The sequence below is a fragment of the Macaca nemestrina genome, chromosome 14, assembly GCF_043159975.1.
Source record: "Macaca nemestrina isolate mMacNem1 chromosome 14, mMacNem.hap1, whole genome shotgun sequence".
Lineage (NCBI taxonomy): Eukaryota > Metazoa > Chordata > Mammalia > Primates > Cercopithecidae > Macaca > Macaca nemestrina.
In genome coordinates, this window is record NC_092138.1 from 83,309,670 (window position 1) to 83,332,708 (window position 23,039).

Here is a 23,039-nt window from a genome sequence, read left to right on the forward strand (position 1 = left end):
ATTAAAGGAATATACCACAAGCAAGTGGGATTCATAAGACATTGAATAATGCTTCTATATTAGGAAATCTTTTAATAGAGCAAAAGAAAAATTGTATCATCTCCATAGATGCTAAAAACCCATTTGGTAAAATTTAACATGAATTTTTTATTTTAAGAAATACCTTATTAAAATATGAATAGGAAATTATTTAATAAGTCTTAAATAGATCCATATCAGTATATCTGTATCATTTAACCCCAAAGTTACCATTATTCTTTAAAGTAAAACGCTGGGAGATTTTCTCTTTAATATCAGTAATGAGCCACAACCTATCACTGTTGTTTAACATGTTCTAGAGGTACCTGTTTTGGAAGTGCTTAGAAAACAAAAGGCTATATGGAGCATAAAAATGGAAAAGAAGTGATAAAGTTACCAGTTTTGCAAATGATGTATACTTGGAATACTTGGATTGTATACTTGCAGAACCTGAGATTATCAACTAAAAATCTTGGGTAGTTAGTTGGGTACAATATAAATATACAACAGTTAATAACCTTATATACAATTAACAGAAAATAAACTGAAAAGTTTCGATTTGCAGTAAGAATAGCACTACAGAAAATACCTAGGAATAAATAAATCTAACAAAACTCTTTAAGATTAAAAAAAAAGGTGGGGTGGGGAGAAAATCAAAAAGCTACTTGGGAGATGCAAAAGATATGAAAAATAAATAATACAGCAATAATCTATTCTTATAGAGGAAGATTCCCAATCATAAATATGTCAGGTTTTCTTAAACTTAGTATATATTTAATTTTATCAATGCAAATACCAACAGGATTTTTTAAATATAGGAGCTGATTCTAAAGCTTATTTGTTATACAAAAGTTTTAAAATGTCCTGGAATGTTTTGAAATAATAGAGTAAGGAGGAGATTGAATAGGCTTGTCAATTACTAAGACAAATTCTTATGATACCTAATTTTAAATAGTAGTATACTTTGCCCTAATAAGGATACCAGTTAATGGAATAGAATTAAAGATTCAGAATAGACCCAAATACATTTAGGAATTTAGCATATGATAAGGATGCCATCAGAGTGATGAAAAAATAGAGTCACAACGACAAAGATAAATGAAAAAATATATATATATAATGTATATATTATAGACAAAAGGTTAAATATATATTTAAAATGCTTATAATAATATTATAAGGCTAAATTAATAATATGTAAATAACAGATATTAAGAATTAAGACTTTTTAGGCAGGGTGTCTCACACCTGTAATCCCAATGCTTTGGGAGGCTGAGGCCGAAGAATCGCTTGAGCCCAGGAGTTTGAGACCAGCCCGGACAACATCGTGAGACCCCCATCTCTAACAACAACAACAACAAAAACACGTGTTTTTTTAATTAGTCAGGTGTGGTGGTGTGTGTCTGTAGGCCCAGCTATGTCCGAGAGACAAGGCTGCAGTGAGCTGGGATTACATCACTGCGTGCCAGCCTGGGTTGCAGAGTGAGACCCTGTCTCAAACAAATTTTGCTTTAATGAATTAAGACTAAATATGAATACAAATATTCTTTTTTTTTTTTTTTTTTTTTGAGACGGAGTCTCACTCTGTAGCCCAGGCTGGAGTGCAGTGGCCGGATCTCAGCTCACTGCAAGCTCCGCCTCCCGGGTTCACGCCATTCTCCGGCCTCAGCCTCCCAAGTAGCTGGGACTACAGGCGCCCGCCACCTCGCCCGGCTAGTTTTTTGTATTTCTTAGTAGAGACGGGGTTTCACCGTGTTAGCCAGGATGGTCTCGATCTCCTGACCTCGTGATCCACCCGTCTCGGCCTCCCAAAGTGCTGGGATTACAGGCTTGAGCCACCGTGCCCGGCCGAATACAAATATTCTTAAATATGTCTAGAGCTCCTATAAATGGATATTTTAAAAAGAAAATGGACAGATGACAAAATTCACAGAAAATGAGAAAATACAGATAACTAGTATGTACTTGAAAAAGTGTTAAATCTTCTAAAAGAAATGCAAAATAAAATCATAATGTGTATTACAATTAAATAAGCAAAGATGAAGAGGTTTGATAATGTATCTGGGAAGGTGTGATTGAAGCAGCACTCTTATATCTTATCATGGGAGTATAAGTTAGTTCAACATATGTGCAGGGCAGTAGCAATATAGCAGTTCCACTCTTGGAAATTGATTCTATAAATATACTTGCCCATGCATGGGAAACATTCTGTCTACAAGGATACCCATTGCAGTGTTGTTTGTAATAGCAACAGAATGCAAATAATGCAAATGCCTAACTGTAGGGAGTTAGGAAACTGGAAAAATATATATACAAGATATACCAGAAATAGATATATATAACAAATATATATACCGAAAATAGGTATACCAGAATAGAATGCAGCTATTAGAAAGATTAAGGTGACTGTATACATAATGATATGGTGTTATCTCTAATATATAATGGTAAGAAGCAGAGTATAGAAATAGGGTTTATAGTATATTCCTCCCCCTACCCCCATTTTAAAAGGAAAATAATAAGAAATACAGAATCTTGAAAATCATATGTAATCATTTGGTAACATTGGTTGTTGTGAAGAGGGAAACTTGGTAACAAAGGGTTGAGATGAGCAGGTGCCTTACTTTTACTCTACCCATTTGTAGCTTTTAGAAACTGTCCTATATGCTTGTATTGCCTGTTCAAATTTTATTAATTAATTAAAATCAAATGGATCATGATCCATACTGAAAAAAATCTTAATTTCTATTTCAGAACATACAGGTGGATATTTTGGTAAATGGCAGATCAAAATGCACAAGTCAGTTCTAGGTGGATGGCACATCAAAATGTGAACAGTGAAACAGTAAACTTTTGGAAGAAATGGAAAATGTTTCATAACCTTGAAATAAGCAAAATGTCTTCAACAGGAGGCAAAAAGCATGAATCATAAGGGAAATAAATTGATAAATTGGACTATATAAGATTAGGAATTCTTGTTTGTTAAAAGATACCATAAAAAATGAAAAGGCAAGCCACAGATTGGAGAAGATATTTGCAATAAATATAACAAACATTCATTTCTAGAATATGTTAAAAACCTCCTACAAACAGAAAAAAAGCAGACAATCCAGTAGATAAATGGGCAAAATATTTGAACGGGCATTTCACGAAAGAGGATATCCAAATGAAAATTAAAACCACAGTGGAGCACCTCTACATGCCCAGAATGGTTAAAGTAAGAAAGATTAACAGTGTTTGGTGTTGCTGAAGATAATGCAGCACCTTTTCCTCATGGTGGGGAAAGTAAATTGATATGACCACTTTGGCAAATTGTCTTTGGTATTATGGCTGAACACATGATTTCCTGTGACCCAGCAATTCCACTCCTACGTATATACCCAAGAGAGATGCATGCACATGATCACCAAAAGGCATCCACTAGAATGTTATGGCAGTTTTATTGGAAATAGCCAAAAACTGAAAACTAATAGAATGCAATATCCAGTAGAATGGAAAAATAAATTATAATATATTCACACAATGGAATGTTGTGCAGCAGTGAGGATAAATTATCTACAAATACACAACAATATGGATGAAGTTCACAAACCATAATGGTGAGCAAAAGAAGCCAGACACAAAAGAGCTTACCTTCTAGGAGTCCATTCATATGTGTTACAGTAATAGGCCAAACAAAACTATGATGTTTCAAGTCAGGATAGCAGGTTTTCTTGGTGAGAGCGAGTGACTGGAAGAAGAGGACATGAAAAAGGCTTCTGGGGTGCTGGTGGTGTTCTTTTTCTTGATCTGGGCACTGGATTCACAGGTGTATTCAATTTGTGAAAATTAATCACCATGCACTTAATGACTAGTCTATTTCATTGTATGTGTGTTACACCTATTAAAAAGTTTTTAAAAGGAATGGGTCAGAAAAAATTCTAAAACTAGAGGTAAATGCAAGACAGTTGTAATAGTTTTGTATTTTATTGTCAGTCTTCTCTGGTCTTACTTGATTTTGTTATTAACTAAAAATCTTATTCCTATTACTTAACTTTAAAACTGTTTCCTTCCCTCTTACTCATGTAAAATCAGCGATGGTGTCTTTACCCTTTCAACCACCTCATGTGGCTCATTCTATGCTGTTAGGAAAGCATGGAACAAAGCAGAGTATCGAATAGGGTTTATAGTATATTCCTCCCCCACCCCCATTTTAAAAGGAAAAGAATAAGAAATATAGAACCTTGAAAATTATATATAATCAATTGGTAACATTGGTTGTTGTGAAGAGGGAAACTTGGTAACAAAGGGTTGAGATGAGCAGGTGCCTTACTTCAACAGGATGCAAAAAGCATGAATCATAAGGGCAATAAATTGATAAATTGGACTATATAAAATTAGGAATTATTGTTTATTAAAAGATGCCATAAAAAATGAAAAGCAAGCCACAGATTGGAGAAGATATTTGCAATAAATATAACAAACATTCATTTCTAGAATATATTAAAAACCTCCTACAAACAGAAAAAAAGCGGACAACATCACACTGTGTGATATTTGTCTTTAGTTTTATTTTCCTGCAGGTGAAATGGCTGTTTGTCAACTAAGATTGAGGCCCAATAGAAAGGAAGGGAAGGCTTGAAAACAAGGCTTGACTGAAGATGAATTGAACAGGTGTAAATGTGTCAGTCATCTTCATGTGTGTTAGCATGGTGCTGAAATGCAGAGGAGATACAGAAGTAGGAGAGCTTCACCCAGGGGACTGTGGCAGGTGATGACATCCACACCAGCATTCTGGACCCTTCTGTGGTTGTCTTCACCAGTTTCACTAATAGCAGACTGACTAATGCTGCTTAATTAAATCCAACAGACTTAAACTTTTTTGCTCACATATATCTTAAAAGAACTTAGAATATTCTTTACCACTCACTTTTAAATTGACATCCAAAGGTTTTTCAACATGTTTCAATTTTGTAAAAAAGGAGGTAGGAAATAGATGAATATTTTTTAAAATGAAGAGGAGGAGGCCGGGCATGGTGGCTCATGCCTGTAATCCCAGCACTTTCGGAGGCCAAGGTGAGCAGATCACCTGAGGTCAGGAGTTCAAGACCAGCCTGGCCAACATGGTGAAACCCCATCTCTACAAAAATACAAAACTTAGCCAGGCATGATGGCGGGTGCCTGTAATCCCAGCTACGTGAGAGACTGAGGCAGGAGAATCGTTTGAATCCAGGAGACGGAGGTTGCAGTAAGCCAAGATTATACCATTGCACTCCAGCCTGGGTGACAGAGCAAGGCCCTGTCTCAAAAATAAATAAATAAATAAAAAGAGGAGGAGCAACTGTAACTAGAATCAGTATTTCATGATATGATTTGATAATATTAAATACCTTGTGAATAAAAAGCACACTGAATCATCTGAAAGAAATTAATAAAATTTTAAGCTGCTACTTTATCTTGAGCTTTTTGGTAGTTCTGTAGAATATTCTAGTTCTAGTTAGAAGAATCAACCTCACTAACATATAACCGCTTCATATGTCCTAAATTCAGAACACCCCACTTCAGGCCCCAAACACTGTTTCTAATGGTACATTTCACCTTTGTCAAAATATCCATAAGACAGGAGATGCTATGGATTTAATTATTTAAAGACAGGAAATGCTAATGGGTAGAAGTCAAAAGTCTTTTGACTTTGAGGAGCCAAACAAAATTTATAAATCAATATACCCCAGAATATGTACCATAGTAGGTTTGGGATGGCACCATGTACAAACTCAGTCTGCATCTCAGACAAAGTTTTTAAAAGATCCCATGTGAAAGTTGAGAACCTGGAAATTTTTCTCCTAAAGTTGTCTGTGACTGTTTATTTCTTAGAAAATCTTTGTTTGAAGTTAGAAGACTGCTGTGATAGGTATTTGAACAAGTAGCCAAGAAAAACAGATGTGCTGGCCCTTTTGGCTTTCCATGTAAACAGTCAAGGAAGCCAGCATGGCAAATGGTTACATTCAACCTGTGGCTTCCATGTTTTTGATGGAAAGATAAACACCTTTATTGTTAATAGATAAACAATTTCAACTGGAAGAAAATAGCATGACTAAAAGTTAAGTGTGTTGAAGCATAAAAGTTACTTTTGTATATTTGAATTTGGAAATGTGATCCCTCAAAAATGTTCTTACAAAAATAGCTAACTTGTTTAGTGAATTTTTAGTTTATATCATTTTGTAAAGTTATGTGGATTTTGGCAATTATGACTTATGATTGTCATTTTAAAATAACATGGCTATTCATATATATGTATAGTAATACACAAAGTAGTGTGTAAATAAAATTCAGTTTATTAGGAATTTTATCATTGGATGTAATAATTACAAAGACTTCCACTAAGCAACCTTACAAGTTAATACAGTTTTTCTAGATAACATAATTAAGGTAAACAAAATACTTTTACCTTATACTTTAGGAATCAGAAATTATGTATTTTATGTTGTTTGAAATTAACCTCTGTGTTTGCCTCTCAGCAGTCAATAGAGTAGCTTGTTTTTTTTTAATTGTATGCTTTCTTTAGGGTTTCTTTTGAGTTTCACCAGACCATGTCTAACAAAATAGTGATAATTTTTGACAAAATGTTTTATTGTTAATGTTAAGATCCTAAATTAAATTACATTTTACTGAAATGAAACTGTGTAAATGATGTAATTGAACTTAACTATTATTTAAAAATTGGTGAAAATAGAGTAAGATTTCCTGCCTAGGACACAAGCACTAAAACTTTGTTTCTCAAAATGTATTCTTTCAAACCTCATCATGAACATAGAGATGCTGGTTAAGATACAGATTCCTACACCTCCTACGTGGTAATCTGCATTTTGATCAAGCATCCTGGATGATTTTGAAGCGCAGGAATCTGTGAAGACAGCTATTCTAGGGCAGCATTACTTAATCATGGATGATCCAAAACAGAAAGATGCACCTCAAGTCCTTTTTTAGCAGAGTCCAAATAATAAAGTAATAAAAAGAAACGATGGGTCCTGGAGACATACGCCTTCTTTACATCTTGACTATGGTAGCCTAATTCAAATGTAACTGTCCTGTCTTTGTAGCTACAACATTTTATCCTCATTACCCTCCAAAATACCAAATATTTCCACTCATCACTTATTACAAATGCCCTGAAATTACATGCAGAATGCTTATAAAGTATGTTTACCTGAATTGCTGTAGAAGAACAAGTATTTAATTAAGTGCCATAAAAAATTTGCTTTGTCATTTTTAAATACAGATTTTTAGTGATGCATTAAAATAACAAATACAGATATTTTAGTTCAGTAAAATGGAACCAGAACAACCTGTGTTTTCACAAATGAAGTGATTCAGAATGGGTTTGTCAGCACTAATGGGGCCTCTGCACGCAGAAGTAGGATAAATAACACATTTCTGTCCCACATTTTTCCTAAAACGAAGGCTGTCTCTAATCTCTGTCTTTCCACAAACCTTCATGCACTAAACTGTGTGCCAGTGACATAGGAAGCTCATTTTGCTTGTAATGGGCGATATGCTTGTCTAGTAGATCATTTGTGAAACCGAAGTTAGCTATTATAATGTGACAGGTATGTAAATAACATTTATCAGTGATCTCTGTAAAATCGATTCTTCCTTTCCCTTGTCATTATAAAAGGAAACTTTATTTCAGAGTAGAAAGTGCATTGTCTGAACTCATCAACACCCTCTCTATCCTTCCCCCCCCCAATTTGTTGCAGACCAGGATGAAAGAGCAGCTGAGCTCAGCAGGGAGCAGAACGAGAAAACCATCCGGAGCACGCAGACCGCGCTCCGCAATTTCCGTGAGTTCCTCATCTCCAAGTATCCTTCTGAAACAAGAGAGATTTATGTCATCCCTTGCAAGGAGTTGGATGCCTACCTTGCCTCTTTCTTTGTTGATGCCAGGCAGAAGGATGGGTCCGAATACGAACCCAACAGCTTGGCCAATTACCAGTGTGGGCTTGAAAGGTACCTAAAGGAACACAGGTATGGCTACAGCATCACCAGGGATAAGGAATTCAAGCGTTCCCAAGAGGCCCTGAAGCAGAAGCAAATTGAACTCCGCTGTAAAGGAAAAGGAAATAAGCCACACAAGTCCATGAAGCTCACCTTTGCTGACGAGCTCATCCTGCGGAAAAGGGGACTACTAAGCCGATATAATCCCGAGGGTTTGCTCAACCTAGTCTGGCTCAACAACACAAAAGCTTTTGGGCATTGCACAGGCTTCCATGGATCTACCTTAAAATGGGGTGATATCCGGCTCCGGGTAACAGAGACGGGTCTGGAGTACTTGGAGTGGATGGGTCAGGACACAGGAGACCTGAATGCCAAAACCAAGAGAGGGGGGACAGACTCCCGTGTGTATGCCACCCAGCACGCCCCACAGACCTGCCCTGTCCAGGACTATAAGGAGTATGCCCAGCGGCGGCCTCCCGCCATGCGCTACGAGGATGCCCCTTTCTACTTATCCATCAAGCCAGTCGTTAACTTGGCCGCTCTGCATTGGTACAACTGCCAGGCCCTTGGCAAGAACAAGCTGGCCAAGATGGTGAAGACCATGTGTGAGAAGGGCAACATCCCTGGCAGGAAAACCAACTTCAGTGTGTATCAGAGCTGCAGCACCTTGTCTGAAGCCCAGAGCAACCAGCTGGTGCTGATCTGTAACAATCTGAGCCAGCAGGCTGCCCAGTCAGTGGCCGGCCACTCCAACAATGGCAATTTCATCGTCTCCGCCTCCTATGACTCTTCCTCAGACACCGCTTGACCAGGTGGCTTGAGCAAGACTCCAGTTTGGTTACCATGTCCAGAGAAACTGTGATTATACACCGCTTCTCATTCCCCTTCCTGTGCCCTCAGTGTTAATTCACTTTATAAAAATATAAATATATAATATATTTTTCTTTTTACAAATAAGCCAATGGAGATAATTTAGTATTACTAACATAGTATTTATAGGCTTAAGACAAATGTACTTGTGAGTGATCAAATGTAATTACTGTTACAGACTTTACAAAACCATATGTGGTTCTCAGGCAACACATAGGGAGGGAATTCTGTTTTTTAAAAACTGTCGTAAAGGAAATTGAGAGTCATCCTAGACTTACATGCTTGCGTCCTCAACTCCTGCTTTTCCTTCCCACCCCAACTCCCATTTTTTGTCTCCTTAATAAATGGCTTTATTTTTTTAATTTTTAAAATTCTATATTAAGAGGAGACATTAACTTTACTGCTGACACAAAACTGTATTCAGCTAGATCCAGAATATAAAAGTGTTGTATAAGCTCCACATCAAAATAATTTACACCTTCTCTTTTTTAACTTGAGTTTTAACTCCTGTGCCTCATTTTTTACAATGTATGAAGATCTAGATGTTTAGCTAACATCTTTTATTTTGTGGGGGGAAAGGGTAGAAGGAGGGAATAAAGGTGCCATTCTTTTTGGGAGCTACATGATTTGAAAATAATATGCAAAGTCTGATATTGTGGCTAAAAAGACTGTTACATAGCTCATTTTAACTATTGTGCTTGAACCTGGAAAGAGTGTTTCTTTTTTTGTCCCTAAGAAATGGGCATAAATGAACTTTGACAAGAAATTTAAACCTACCAAAGCTTTGAAAATGTTGCCAAGCATTAAATTATGTATAAAGAGAAGGTAAAGGGTGGAAAGTCTTATTAAAAATCTAGAAGCAGTAGTCGAGACAACAAAAAAACTCATCCTCTTCAAAGTTCATATTCCCCGAATTACTTACTTAGAAACATTAAACAGTCTCTTTTCTCCTGGGGCAAGGCTGGGTATTTGATTCTGTAATTGAGATCCAAGGAATATAATATTGGCACTCATTTTAGGTAACAATATTTTGTTACCAGATTTTGCTGAATTCAAGGCATTCTTGAAAATGTGTGAGATTCTTCTATAGTAAATATAAATGCATTTATCTGTGATATCCTGCAATTATTATAATAATTTTGGTTAAACATTTGTGGCAGTTTTTCCAAGGTCTTTGTTTTCAAGTCTTGAAGCCTGTGGTGAATTATTAGTTAAGATATTTCAAAAATAAAATAAATTTAGACATTAGAGCCACAATAAAGCTGAGCTAGGTTCCTATTCTGTATAATAGCAACACACATAAACCCCAAATCTTGATTGTTTTGTTGGACCTGGGAATTCTATTGGGAAATATTTGTTCTTCAAGGCAACCTCATAATTCACATTAGCTAGAAAGGTAGGTGGTATTTTGTACATTAATTTAGTGTATAACCAGGACAAATTTCATTCTGAATTGCTTTGCTAAATCATCACAGAGCTGAGCTCTCCCATGGTCAGGGAACTCCTTCCAACACCAAGTCATAAGCACATAAAGACCCGTTCCTCTAAGCTGTGACCTTTCATCTGGCTCGGGAGTGGGAAGTCAGCTGTGGACTTTGTGTGGTGGAATTAACCTCATGTTCATGACTTTTCCTCCATAGAGAAGCATTCATTTATACATCTAGAAACAAGAAGAGAGGGCAATGTCTTGCTTTATGTTTTTGTATTGATAATGATGAAAGCTGCCATTTTTGAGCCAGCATGCATGCCAGCACTGTGCTAAGTGACTTACATGCATCACATATGTAAGTCATAGTTACTAATCGTGAAAAAAAAAAAAAAAAGGAAAACACAGATAAGGATAAAGAAAACAAAATATATACTCATAAGTCTTCTAGCCAAAGATTACCATTAACATTTTGGCAAATATTTCTTCAGACATATTGTAATACTTACATATTTATTTCTGTATACATTATCTTAATCTTTTCAGCAACTTTGAAAAGGTGAGTTATCTTCATTTTATGGTCAGGTCAAGATAAGTCAATTAGGTCATAGCTAAAGAAACGGTAGTCTGTCATTTCACTCCAGAGTTTTTTTTCTATTTACCTTTCTCAGTACCAACTCATAATTAATTTCCAGTGGTTTGAGCCAGAGCTGGGGACACAGTGTCTTAACATCTCTGAAGGATGTCTGATCAAAAGGAATGCTGAGTGATCTTTCATGGTGGCAGCATGTCCTCTAGTCCTCTCCCACACCTATACATTTGGAGCCACAGAGCCTCTTTCTCCCAGTTCTCTTTACAGAACCTTCCTGTTCTTATTCTATAGCTAGTCCTTACAGCATCAGACAGCTTACTTTAAGGGAACTCTTTAAAAATATATAGTTATTTTTATGTGGTTACCTCTCATATTTAAAAAAAGTTCTCTGTAAAACACTTAAAATGTTATGGTGCATCTAATTTTTAATTGACAGTTTCTAAATTTTTGGTATGTTTCTGACAGCACAGTAAGTTTGTCTTAAGGAAGAAGAACACTCAGTCTGCACTGAGAAAGCAGAACTAGAAAATGTCAGTTCCCTATCTGTGTTTATTGAGGTACTAAAATGAAAATCTTTGTCCTGCTTAATCATATTGCATCTTCATTTAGAAGAACACAATTAAATTGAGAATGTGAATTATTTTTATTTATTTATATTTTTCTGTGATAACTCAAACCAAATAGGAACATCATGACTTTTAGTTTCAGAAAACTGTTTTCTGAGTAATGACTTGGTAGAAGCATAGCCAAATTACAGTATCTGTCTTTTTTTGTTTGTTTGTTTGTTTGTTTGTTTCAATAGAGACAGGGTCTTGCTCTGTTGCCCAGGCTTCAGTGCAGAGGTGCAGTCATAGCTCACTGTCAACCTCAAACTCTGGGGCTCAAGAAATCCTCCCGCCTCAGCCTCCCAAATAGCTAGAACTACAAGTGCACACCATCACGCTCGGCTAATTTTTTGTAGAGATGGGGTCTCGCTGTGTTGCCCGGGCTGGTCTCAAACTCCTAGCCTCAAGAGATCCTCCTGCCTTGGCCTTCCAAAGTGCTGGTGTTATCTCTTGGAGTTAATTATATTATGAAAAATCTACAACTACCTCTCAATTTTGTGTTTTCATCTAAATGATACTGAGGAGATAGTACTGCCAGATGCCATTTTTATTATTTGTAATATTAAGAAAAAATCATGTTCATGCTGTGGCAGAGGCAGGTGTCAAAATTGCATATATACTTTAGCAAAAAGTCAACAGTCCAGCAGGTGTTCACTACAACTGAATGTGCTGCCTTTTCAGGCAATCCTGTGGCTCAAATAAAGCCATATTTGCAGTGCTTAACTTTATGATCAATGTAATGTCATGTAAGAAACCCTCCAGTGTTCCTCACATAACTGAAAGTTTTGCACTACCTACAACAAAAACACTGAACACTGTCAACATTTGGATGACATAGCTGCCTAATTTGGTCTTTGTTTTCATATTCATGTGAGTGACTGTTGAAAACCATAGGTGCTAGCTATTAAAAAAAAAACTAATGTTTGAAAAAATTAGAGATAAGATATTTATTCAAGACAGCTTATTCTAGATTCCATTTGATACAGTTATTAGGGCTGGTCTGAATATGACTTATAAATATATATCAGCAATTTAGGATATTTATAATTATTTTTCCCTATGGCTAAATTTTCCCTATGTTAAATCACTGCCTGTTCTACAAAAGAGTAGTCTGAAAATCTTCTAGCATACATTTGATCTCTTTGGTTTTTCAGTTAGATTACCGTTAGCTGAAACTTTCATAGCATTTACTTGTCTAAATCATATGGCTTAGCTTCCAGATGCCATGAAATCAGTGACTTTATTGAGATGAAAATTTGTAGTCAGATCAACAAATATTTATTGAACAGCTAGGGGCCAAACTGGGAGGGGTATAAAGATACATAAAATAGTCCCCGCTGTCAAGGAATTTATAAAAGACATTGTAATAAAAGGTAGTTCATTTTTGAGAGCCCAGCAAAAAACTCTATGCTAATACTATTTTGCATAGTTTTCCAAACTTTGTACTCATGCAATTTATCCATTATTTATTCATTGAATATGTAGGTTTGCTGCAGAATACATAATGCTGCTTTGAGTATTTTCTGGAGAATCTTTCTTAGAGCCTGTTTTAAAATCAATAAAGTGAAGGCATTTCTGTACCATCCATTGTGTTCATGTAGATGCACATATGCATCGGAATGTGCAGATCTGTCATCAATGACTATTATCTCTTGAGCACTGATAGTGTGCCATTGTACTGAGTGCTTTATAAGTTGTTTCACTTAATTCTCACAATAGTCCCATTAGGTAAGTATTATTATTTCCCTTTTATAATTGAGGAGATCCAGAGAAGTCAAATGGCTTGCCCATGTCACAGTTAATATGTAAGAGCATCCGTATCTGAAATTAGATCCAGATCCCATTAAGCACTCTCTTTTTCTGCTATAGCTGCATGTTCAAGAAATGATTTGCTGTGCTTCCGTAGACCCTCTGAAGTTATAAATGAAATCCCAGGTGTAATAAAATCATCAATATTAATTCAGCTCCTCATTGATTGAGATCAGTGCCATCAGCAGCACGTTTGTTAGCACAACATTATTGAGGCCCCATTACTGTAGTATTTTGAGATGAGATATTAACCAGTTTGTTTACCCCTGGTTACCAGCAGACAGCAGAAGTTTGTGTCACTCTTTAAAAAACACCTAACTTTGTCATGGAGGCAAGTGTGTATATACACAAGGAAGTATATATTTAAGTGATTGTAATTTATTTTTACCCCAGTTAAAGCCAAAACCCCAATTTCAAGAGAGTGCTTTATAATTTAGGCAGGGAAGCAGGAGGGTCTAGGCAGAGGGAATGCCTACAAGCCAATATCGATTGCCATTGACCAGATACTAAATATGAATCAGAGGTAGACTGTGAACCTATTCAGAGTTTTCCTGGTTCGACTATCTGTAGTTTAATGTGAGACAGACGATGATCTTAATCATCCCTCTTCTGACTGATTTTATCTGTAGGAAAGGTATATTTTGATCCTTACTTCTCTAGCCAAAATAAAGCTGTAATACTAAGCACCTGTAAATAAAAACTCTCCCATATGATAGAAGAAATATATACCTAAGCCGAGGGAGGAAAGTCAAGGGGAATGTGTAATTTCTTGCAGCAAGATATCTTTTAAAGCATTCATTCATTTAAAAATAGTTACAAGTACTGAAAGAATTAGCAAGTTCTCTGTCAGTTTAATGTTTCCCAAATAGAATTCTATTATACAAGTTATGTCTCTGTACATCTACCATATGATATGGTACAGATAGACAGTGATCAGTTAAGAAATGCACACTGGCAAAGGCATCCTCAGTTGTTGTTTAATGCATGGTATTCAGACATTGCTTTCCCTTCCCACTTGCATCTGGTTGAGATGATACTGAGTGCATAGCCTTTCATAAAGCAAAATGATGAAGCTAGGATAATTTTAGAGATCCTTGCTATCAGAACTGGAATAAAGAAATACATCACAGATATCATCCTGTTGGGAGCTGGTGTATTTCTAGTGATATAACAACAGAAAAGAAGAGATGATACTGATGAAATACCAAGAACTCTACTTTTACTTTTCTAAACAGAAAAGGAAGACATTTAAAATTTTCATGGTCCAGCCTGTTTTGTAAATTGACCAGTTGGGCCTGCCAAAGCTGAGCAAAAACTTGAAAATTATTTTTTTTAATGGCGTTTTAATACACTTGAGTTCTTATGTAAACAATGACTTTTGTGAGTTAGAACCAGAGTATTAATTAGGTCAGAATCCCAGTTTGATTGGAATATTAATTAGGTCTGAGTATTAATGTAAACCATTGTCTTTGTTGAATTATTAGTCATAGAGGCTAGATCTGGAAAGGACCCAAGAGATCATCTAGCCCAGTGATTTTCATGCTGTGGAGAGGAGGAGTCACCACGTCCTCATGTAGGTGGGGAGTGGAGAAGGCAAGGAGATAGAAATAGCCAATACAACACAACCGCAAACAAATTCCCCAGAGGTCTCATGTTTCCTATCCCCTCCCCTCCTTTGAGACTCACTAGACTGACTGAGCTGCTATTACCTCTGGAATGCATCCTTCAGGTGTGCTAGCTGGAAAGTAAAATTGGAAACATCTAATCCACCTTTTTATTTATTATTTTTCGAGACAGGGTCTTGCTGTGTTGTCCAGGCTGGAGTGCAGTGGCACTGCAGCCTTGAATTCTTGGGCTCAAGCAGTCCTCCCAACCCAACTTCCCGAGTAGCTGGGGCTACAGGTTCACACCACCATGCCTGACTAATTTTTAAAAATTTTTTATAGACATGAGATCTCACTGTGTTGCCCAGGCTGGTCTCAAACTCTTGGACTCAAGTGATCCCCCCACCTCAGCCTCCCAAAGTGCTAGGATTACAGGCGTTGACACTGCTCTGGCCTAATCTACCCTTCATTTACAGAAGAGGCAACAGCCCCAGAGAAAGGAGGTGAATGCTGAGGTGCGCACACCTTGTTAGGGTGTGAGCTTTCCCTTGTTGGGGTTAAAGCCAGTACTAGAACCAGGCACCCTGACTTCCTGTCCATAGGTAGAGTTTAGAGAGGAAAAACAACCCTGTATTTCTACTTCTTGTTTTCCAAATTTTAATTGTTTTTAAAACCCACAGATTTCTCTTAGGAGTAGATTCAAGCTGCCAGGTTCCAATAGGCTGTTTTTGAATGTGACATTTCACTTTTCATTGTGTTGTGTTACATCTTAGTTTCAGCAACTTTTCTTTTTGGAGTTTGATAGGAAAATCTGTAAATGTAATTGTTCTTTGATTCTAACGAACATCTCTCAGCCTACCCCATTTATATTTTGTTTTCAGTTATGGAGGTGAGACTGCAGTCTTCAAGAATATCAATTCTAGTTATAGATTATGAACAAAAAAGTACATTTTTGTTTAATTTGATATTCACTTGGATATTGAGCTACATAGCATATATACTACTGGTTCTGAATGCAACCCACAGTATTTTTTAGTCTATGGCAAGTTTTAAAAATCATATTTAAAGTTTTGGGACATATCCTCAGTCAAAAGGATCAAATTTCTATCAACATAATTAAGAAGTTTCTGAAGTAAATTAATTTAGAGATAGTAAAGGGGGAAAATAGTAACTAAGGAAAGAGGCCTACAGAAAGTAGATGTAGAAATACAAACTTACTTAAATGCAAATTATTTGTATTTCTCATCTTGCTTACTCTTCTGAAAAGGAACTCAAGCATAAATATTTAAACATTTCACAAATTTTTATTTTACAAATCATATTTACCAGATCATAGTTGAAAAAAGTTCAAATTTTAGATGTTTTTTAAAAAGGTACAGTGTGATTTGTCTTTTTATATAATGTTGAATTATGTTAGACTTCTAATGTTTGTCTTGGTATTACACTGGGATTAGACAGCATTTTTACCATTATACATTCATTTCAATAAGAGCTTTGAAAATGCTTTGGCATTGTTTGTTTGTGATGAGTAGAATTAGGAAGATATCAGCAATATAGATTCCTAACAGTAATTGTGTATACTGTATTTTAGTGATTTTTATGTCCATTTATTTTCTGTAATTCTTTTATAAATCTGTTAGTATTCTTCTGCTAGAAATTAATTTATAATTGATTATTTATATTGGATGAAGTAGGAGGTCCATGTTTAGTATTAACCCACTCAGATTAACTTTATCTAACTGAACTTTTATATCTATAATTCATTAGATTGTTACAACTTTTTAAATAGCATTTATAACAAAATAACTTTTGTTTTATAAAACACTTGTTACAAAAAAAAACACCTTGCCAAAAATCATTACGATTTCTATGCATTGTGTAATATTCAGTGATGTTGAGATTTTGCATGTTGTTATAGGTGCTCTTTCATATGTACGTTTGTGGTGTTGATGTGGAGTTGTTAACCACTGCTGCTATCACTTGTAGTTAAACTGAAAAACTGTTAAAAGGCTGTGCCAGTCAATATTTCTATGTGTGACTTAAGTAACTATGTACTTCATTGTTTAATATTTTGAGCCAGCACTTAGTGGCCTCTACAGAAGGAAATATTGTAGTTGTCAAAGTGGTGCCAAACTTGAAAATCTTGTATCATATTTATAATTCCAGGCTAGGTCAACTTTTCTTGGACACTTTCCAAGCTCTTTGAAAGCAGAAAATATTTGCAAAAAGTGAAAGAAAGCAAGAACTCTGAGTTTTTCTAGTACTCTCTCCTCTAGAATTTTAAACATTTTTTTATTTTGGTACTTGAGTATCTTACAGAAAAATCCAATCAAATGACAATAGAGCAGTAGAATTTCCCTTGATCTGGATATTTTTAGGCTGAATAGTGTAATAGCAGAGGACTATGAGGTGCATACATTATTTTTGTTGGCTATCATGGCTTATTGTTTGAATTTCATTTAATAATATTCAGGCTGGACATGGTGGTTCACACCTGCAATCCCAGCACTTTGGGAGGCTGAGGCGGGCGGATCACCTGAGATCAGGAGTTCGAGGCCAGCCTGGCCAACGTGACGAAACCCAGTCTCTTCTAAAAATACAAAAATTAGCTGGGTATGGTGGCTCACACCCGTAATCCCAGCTACTTGGGAGGCTGAGGCAGGAGCATTGCTTGAGCCCGGGAGGTGGAGGTTGTAGTGATCTGAGATCACACCACTGCACTCCAGCCTGGGTGAGGGAGCGAGGCTCCAACCCCCCCCAAAAAAAGAATATTCAGTAGTTTTATTTCCTTTATAAAGAACCATTGAAACCTCACAGTTCCCACTTGTTAACTTTTACATTCAGCATTTACACAGATTTACTTAACATACTTGGTTGCCATATTATGGCCATCAGGATTTCTTCATGCCCACCTGTCTGGTACCTGGTGTTTCTATCTTGCCTCAGCAATTCCAAACAAACTGAAAGTAAAGACAAAATTGTTTCGACAGATTCACTCTACTACACGTTGTTAAAAAATAATGTGAGGGAAATACCACTATACTTTTATTTATACTCCTAAAATGAGTGGGGGGAAACTGTCATAAAGTGTTAAGAAAAGAAGGCTGCTTCCTGAAGAGCCTTTTTACACCAACATGCCAGAACTCCACACTTGGTGCAGCGTTTCCTTCTGTCAGTTCAATGGGCTTATGATTACAAGATTCCTTTAATAAAGGGGTAGTCTCCTGAATTGTATAGAAACTGTGTGTGTGACTGTCAGATACGCAGCAACAGCCAATGCTGTATTTGGACACATTGCTGCTGAAATTACTGAGTTAATTCCAAGACTATTGAAACTAATTCGTCAAGGTCCCCACCACCTCTTTGCTTAAAGGAAAACAAAGGCAGATTTTAACTGTGAGCCTTTTCTCTAGAATATGCTGTAGACATTTGCCCCTCCGTGAGGTGATAAAGCAATAAAAATAAATTTAATTATGTGTGGTCTAAAGAAGTTCTGCCTTTGTCCATTGGCCTCCAGAGTCACACAAAAGTATTTCTACGTCAGAGATTTTCAGGCAGAGCCTTTGTACCAAGAATTCCTTTCATATTTTGGACACCAAAGATGATGGCATGATACATCCTGATGATTAACAGTTTAGCAATGGGCACATTTATTTGAGTCCTGCTCTTGGATTTATTTCCCACCTTGGGGTCTTATGTACATTTTGTATTTCTGTCCTGAGGCCTTTTTACCTCGGGCGGTTTTTAAATCAAATACATATATATTTATTAGTTTTCTAATTTATAGAGTTTCCAATTTTTCCCACAATTTTAAATGTTTTCACTGCCAAAGTTAGATGTACATTTGCTAGATTAGCTCCACGACCGGTAATAGTTTGTACTTTTTATGTTGTAGTCTGAAAATGTGACTCTAACCCTGTAGGCCTGAAACCTGGTGGGAAAATGATCGAAAGTGTTTTAGATTCAACAGACTTACTACATATGACTTATCTATTAAAATGAAGAACTTTCATGGTTTACTAGAATGAATGCTGTATTCAACTTCAACAAGGTCTTCCATCCTTCTTATAAATCTTAAGAATGCATTTAAGGTTTCTTTCACTTTTACTTTATCCCTTGGAAGTTAATTGGGAATAAAAAGATTTATCAGTTTAGTCACTGTAATTTAAGACCAGGCATCTGCTTAGAAATACAATAACCACAATTAATACTTGGAGGAAATTGTTTCAACAGATCAACTCTGCTATTTGACAAAATATAGTACTGGTCTTTGAGGATGCATTTACTTTTCCCCAAATTTGATAGATTGTTATTTTTATATATTTTTTCTGGGCACTTGGTTTTTAACTGATTTACATGAAAAAAGCACATGTGCCTGTTTCACTCAAATCATATTTTGAAACTTTTTAAAAGCTGCTAGTTATAGTTTGTGAAAGAGGAGAAAGGTGAATTGAAATAGAGGGAAATTTCTGTTACTGTGTCAAATATGTGACTGATGATTTTGGTCAGATAATCTACTGCCTGTCAATATTTGTAATAGAATTTTTTGTTAAGAGTACTCTCAGTTTCATCTTTATTTTGCTGCTCACTGATTTTTTACACTAAGATGTTCTCATCTTTGTCAGCTCACTGTTTTTGCTTCATATTTGTCTGTATACTTGTGCTCTAAATAAAAATCTAGTTTTATGTCTAGTTTATTCCATTGTGTGTATGTTTGCCTTTAATGTAGTGTAATTTTCTATTGTTTTTGATATTTGTTGGTACAGCCTAAAACTTATGGAAATAAGAAAAGCAATCCAATAAAGTCAGCTAATGAGTGTCAACAGTGTCTCTATAATGAGAGCATGCTTGAGTCACAGTGTTTTGTCTGTATTTGGGCATGATGACCAGTCTTCATCCATTTAATTAATTGTTTTCTGCAAAGCTGGCTGATTTTTGTAGCTACAACAAACAAACCACATTTTGAAAAACATGTTGTCGACCTGGACATTGTGCACTGGCCTCAGGATATACAGTCAGTGCAGATTGAGCGGAGCAGCCCATGTGCAGCGTTTCTAACCACTGACATGGAGGGGAGGCCCTGGAAGGGGAAGCATTGCGCATGTGACTATGCCAACACAGATCATAGGGTAGCAACAGTCCTTTAGTATAGGATCTGCAGTTGAATTGATCCTAGGCTGCCTGGAGCCCCAAGCCTGAAAATCCTGTTAACAGAAAAGAAAGCCCCGCTGCAAACAATGAACGCGCTTGTTTTTGTGTGGAGCTCTGTTGGCCATTTTTCTTTACCTCCAGTAATCCCCTTGTCAGACACTTGTTAAAATAGGTGCAAAATTATACTAAGCTGAGGCTCTTCACAGTGGCTCATGCCTGTAATTCCAGCACTTTGGGAGGCCAAGGCAAGAGGATCGCTTGAAGCCAGGAGTTTGAGACCAGTCTGGGCAACAAAGGGAGATTCTTTCTGTTTTAAAAAATAATTTTAAAAATTTTTTTAATTATACGAAGCTAAGGAGGTGCCATGTTCTAAAATTACTTATTTTTAGAATCATTTTAGTCAGATATAATTGTCCATGTACCATTTATTACCTTTGGCACATATGATGGTGTTCTTTGAGCCAAATAGGAATGGTTCTCCAGAATTATTAAGTTGGTTAACTTCAGACACATTTTTTGTGTCACTAAAATCATTTAATAATGAAAAAACATGTTAAAACATCTGAAAATACAACATCTCTCATACAAAATTACTTTGCAGAAATGCAAATGTTTTTCTTTCATGGCTGAATAGTCCACCAGTCTTTACTCACAGTTGAATATCCCAAATAGAAACAATGACTGTATTTTTGTATGATGATAGATTATATAAATTACAGGTAGTTATACCTTTATATTTTCGTAGTACTTAAACAAGGAACTCATCTTTAAGTGTGCTTGCAAGTTTTACATTTAAAATGTGACAAATTTTATTTCCTTGCTAGGGAAAGAATATTAGAATTCAAGTTGGGTAATAACTACAAATCAAATAATGTTTTCCTTTTTAAAAGTCTTATTTATTTTCAATTTATTCATACTTATCTTTTTGAAGAGGATTTGATGTGACTACAATGGCTAATATGTATGGAAAGTTTAATGTTGGTGATATATCGTCTCAAAAGATAATTCTGAACGCAAACACTGAATTTGACGGCAAACATTTTTAGAGTGAACGTATAAAAAAATGGAAGGCCAGGCGTGGTGGCTCATACCTGCAGCCCAGCACTTTGGGAGGCCAAGGCAGTAGGATCACTTGACCTCAGGAGATCAAGACCAGCCTAGGCAACATAGTGAGACCCCATCTCTACAAAAAAGTTTAAAATTAGTCTAGTATGGTGGTGCGCACTTGTCCCAGCTGCTAGAGAGGCTGAGGCAAGAGGATCGTTTGAGCCCAGGAAAGGAGATAGGGGACGCAGCAAGCCGTGATCACGCCACTGTACTCCAGCCTAGGGAATAGAGCAAGAGCCTGTCTCAAAAAAAATAAAAATTAAAAATGGAAGTAAAACCACAATTTGCTTTGTTAAGATTTATAATGCTTTGAAAATGCTAAGGCAATAAGTAGACATTTATTACTAATAATTGGTCAATACTAGTATCAAATCAGAAGTAAAAATCACAGGACTCATTACCTATAGATAAGAATGTTTAACATTTTCATGTTTTATTTCGGACTTCTTCCTTACAAAAATATACTTCAAAAACTAATCCAGTTGTATTTACCATTTTGTACGTTTGTAAAAGATCTTTAGTTTTTGAAAGTAGATTGTTATGTAGCTACATATTTTTCCATTGCGCAGGTGTGCCAAAATCTATTTTATAATGCTGTTGTTAGACTGGATTTGTTTCCAGTTTTTTGCTTTTATAAATTTGCCTTAAAGAACATCCTTGAGGATACATTTTTGTATACTTCTCTGATTAAATCCTTAGGATACTTTTAAAAGAGGAATTCCTGGGCTAAATAAAAAGCACATTTTATTTATTTTTCCTATATATACATTTCCAAAGTCCTATTGATTTTTTTAACTTGCAAATATAGTATGTTCATATTGCAAAACTTAAAGTTCCATGGAACTAATCACTAACCAATGTGATGTGTCTCCTTCCAGAATTTTTCTACATAATTATAAATCATTTAAATTTTATTTTTCTTACGAAAATTGGAATATTGCTATGCATATTGTCCTAGAGTGAATTTTTCTTTTTAAATTAATATATTGTGGAACTGTTTTCATGTTAGCATATAGAAGGGTAACAATTTTTAATGACCGCATGTAAATATATATATATATGCACGATTATTTTATCATCTGCTAGTGGGTTCTGGTGATCATCTATGTTCATTTATCTTTGCACACTTGTATATTTCTGCATTTAGTCGAAATTGCCCACCGAAAAGTTGTACTGATATAGACATCATTCAGTATTGACTGAGAGTGCAAGCTCCCAGCAGCCTGGCCAACATTTAGATATGGACCTTTTTGTGTTTTTGATAATCTGGCAAATGAAATATATCTCATTTCAATTATAATGGCTATTACTAATGCATTTTGTTGTTTGTATCTGTTCTGTGAATAATTGCCTGTCATATCCTGGGCCCTTTTGCTAGCAAGTTATTTTTCTTGTTGGTTTGTAGGAGCTTTTCATATGTCCTTGGTTTATGTTTTATAAGTATTTTCTCCAGTTATGTTTATTATCTTTTAAAATCTGTTCAGTGCAGGATTTTCCAAATTTTTTGACATCTAATCATCTGTATTTTATACTTTTTGGGTTGTGTTGTGCTGAGAAAGACTTTCTTTCCTCAATTCCAAAATCATGAAAATCTGTCTTCTTTAAGGAAACAGCTTTAAAAAAAAAAAAAAAAAAAGCTATTTAGATATGTGGGTTTTGTGTGTGATATGAAACAGGTATCTAAATTTGCTTTTGTTTTTGCTTTTCCAACTCAACCAATTATACCATTTATTGAAGAGTCCATCTTTCCCCAACAATTTGAATTAGAGTCTTTATTATACCCTCATTTTGCTATTTGCAGACCTTTTCTGGATTCTCTTCTGTAGCAATGATCTATTTGTCTCTTTCTTACAAATACTAACTTACAAATAGTAATTTACAAT

General features: G+C 35.7%; 1 protein-coding gene across 2 annotated transcripts in view; it reads left to right on the forward strand.

Annotated features, from left to right (window-relative positions):
* The window catches only part of LOC105481083 (KIAA1958 ortholog), a 173,301-nt gene that overhangs the window by 121,816 nt on the left and 28,446 nt on the right, over positions 1–23,039 (forward strand). Inside the window, exon 3 of one of the 2 annotated variants that reach the window (XM_011740376.3) lies at positions 7,755–7,838. The exons of the other annotated variant lie outside the window; for it this stretch is intronic. Within the exon in view, the coding sequence (XP_011738678.2) occupies positions 7,755–7,838 (84 nt within the window). The remainder of the gene's footprint in view (positions 1–7,754; positions 7,839–23,039) is intronic. 2 annotated transcript variants of the gene reach the window in all.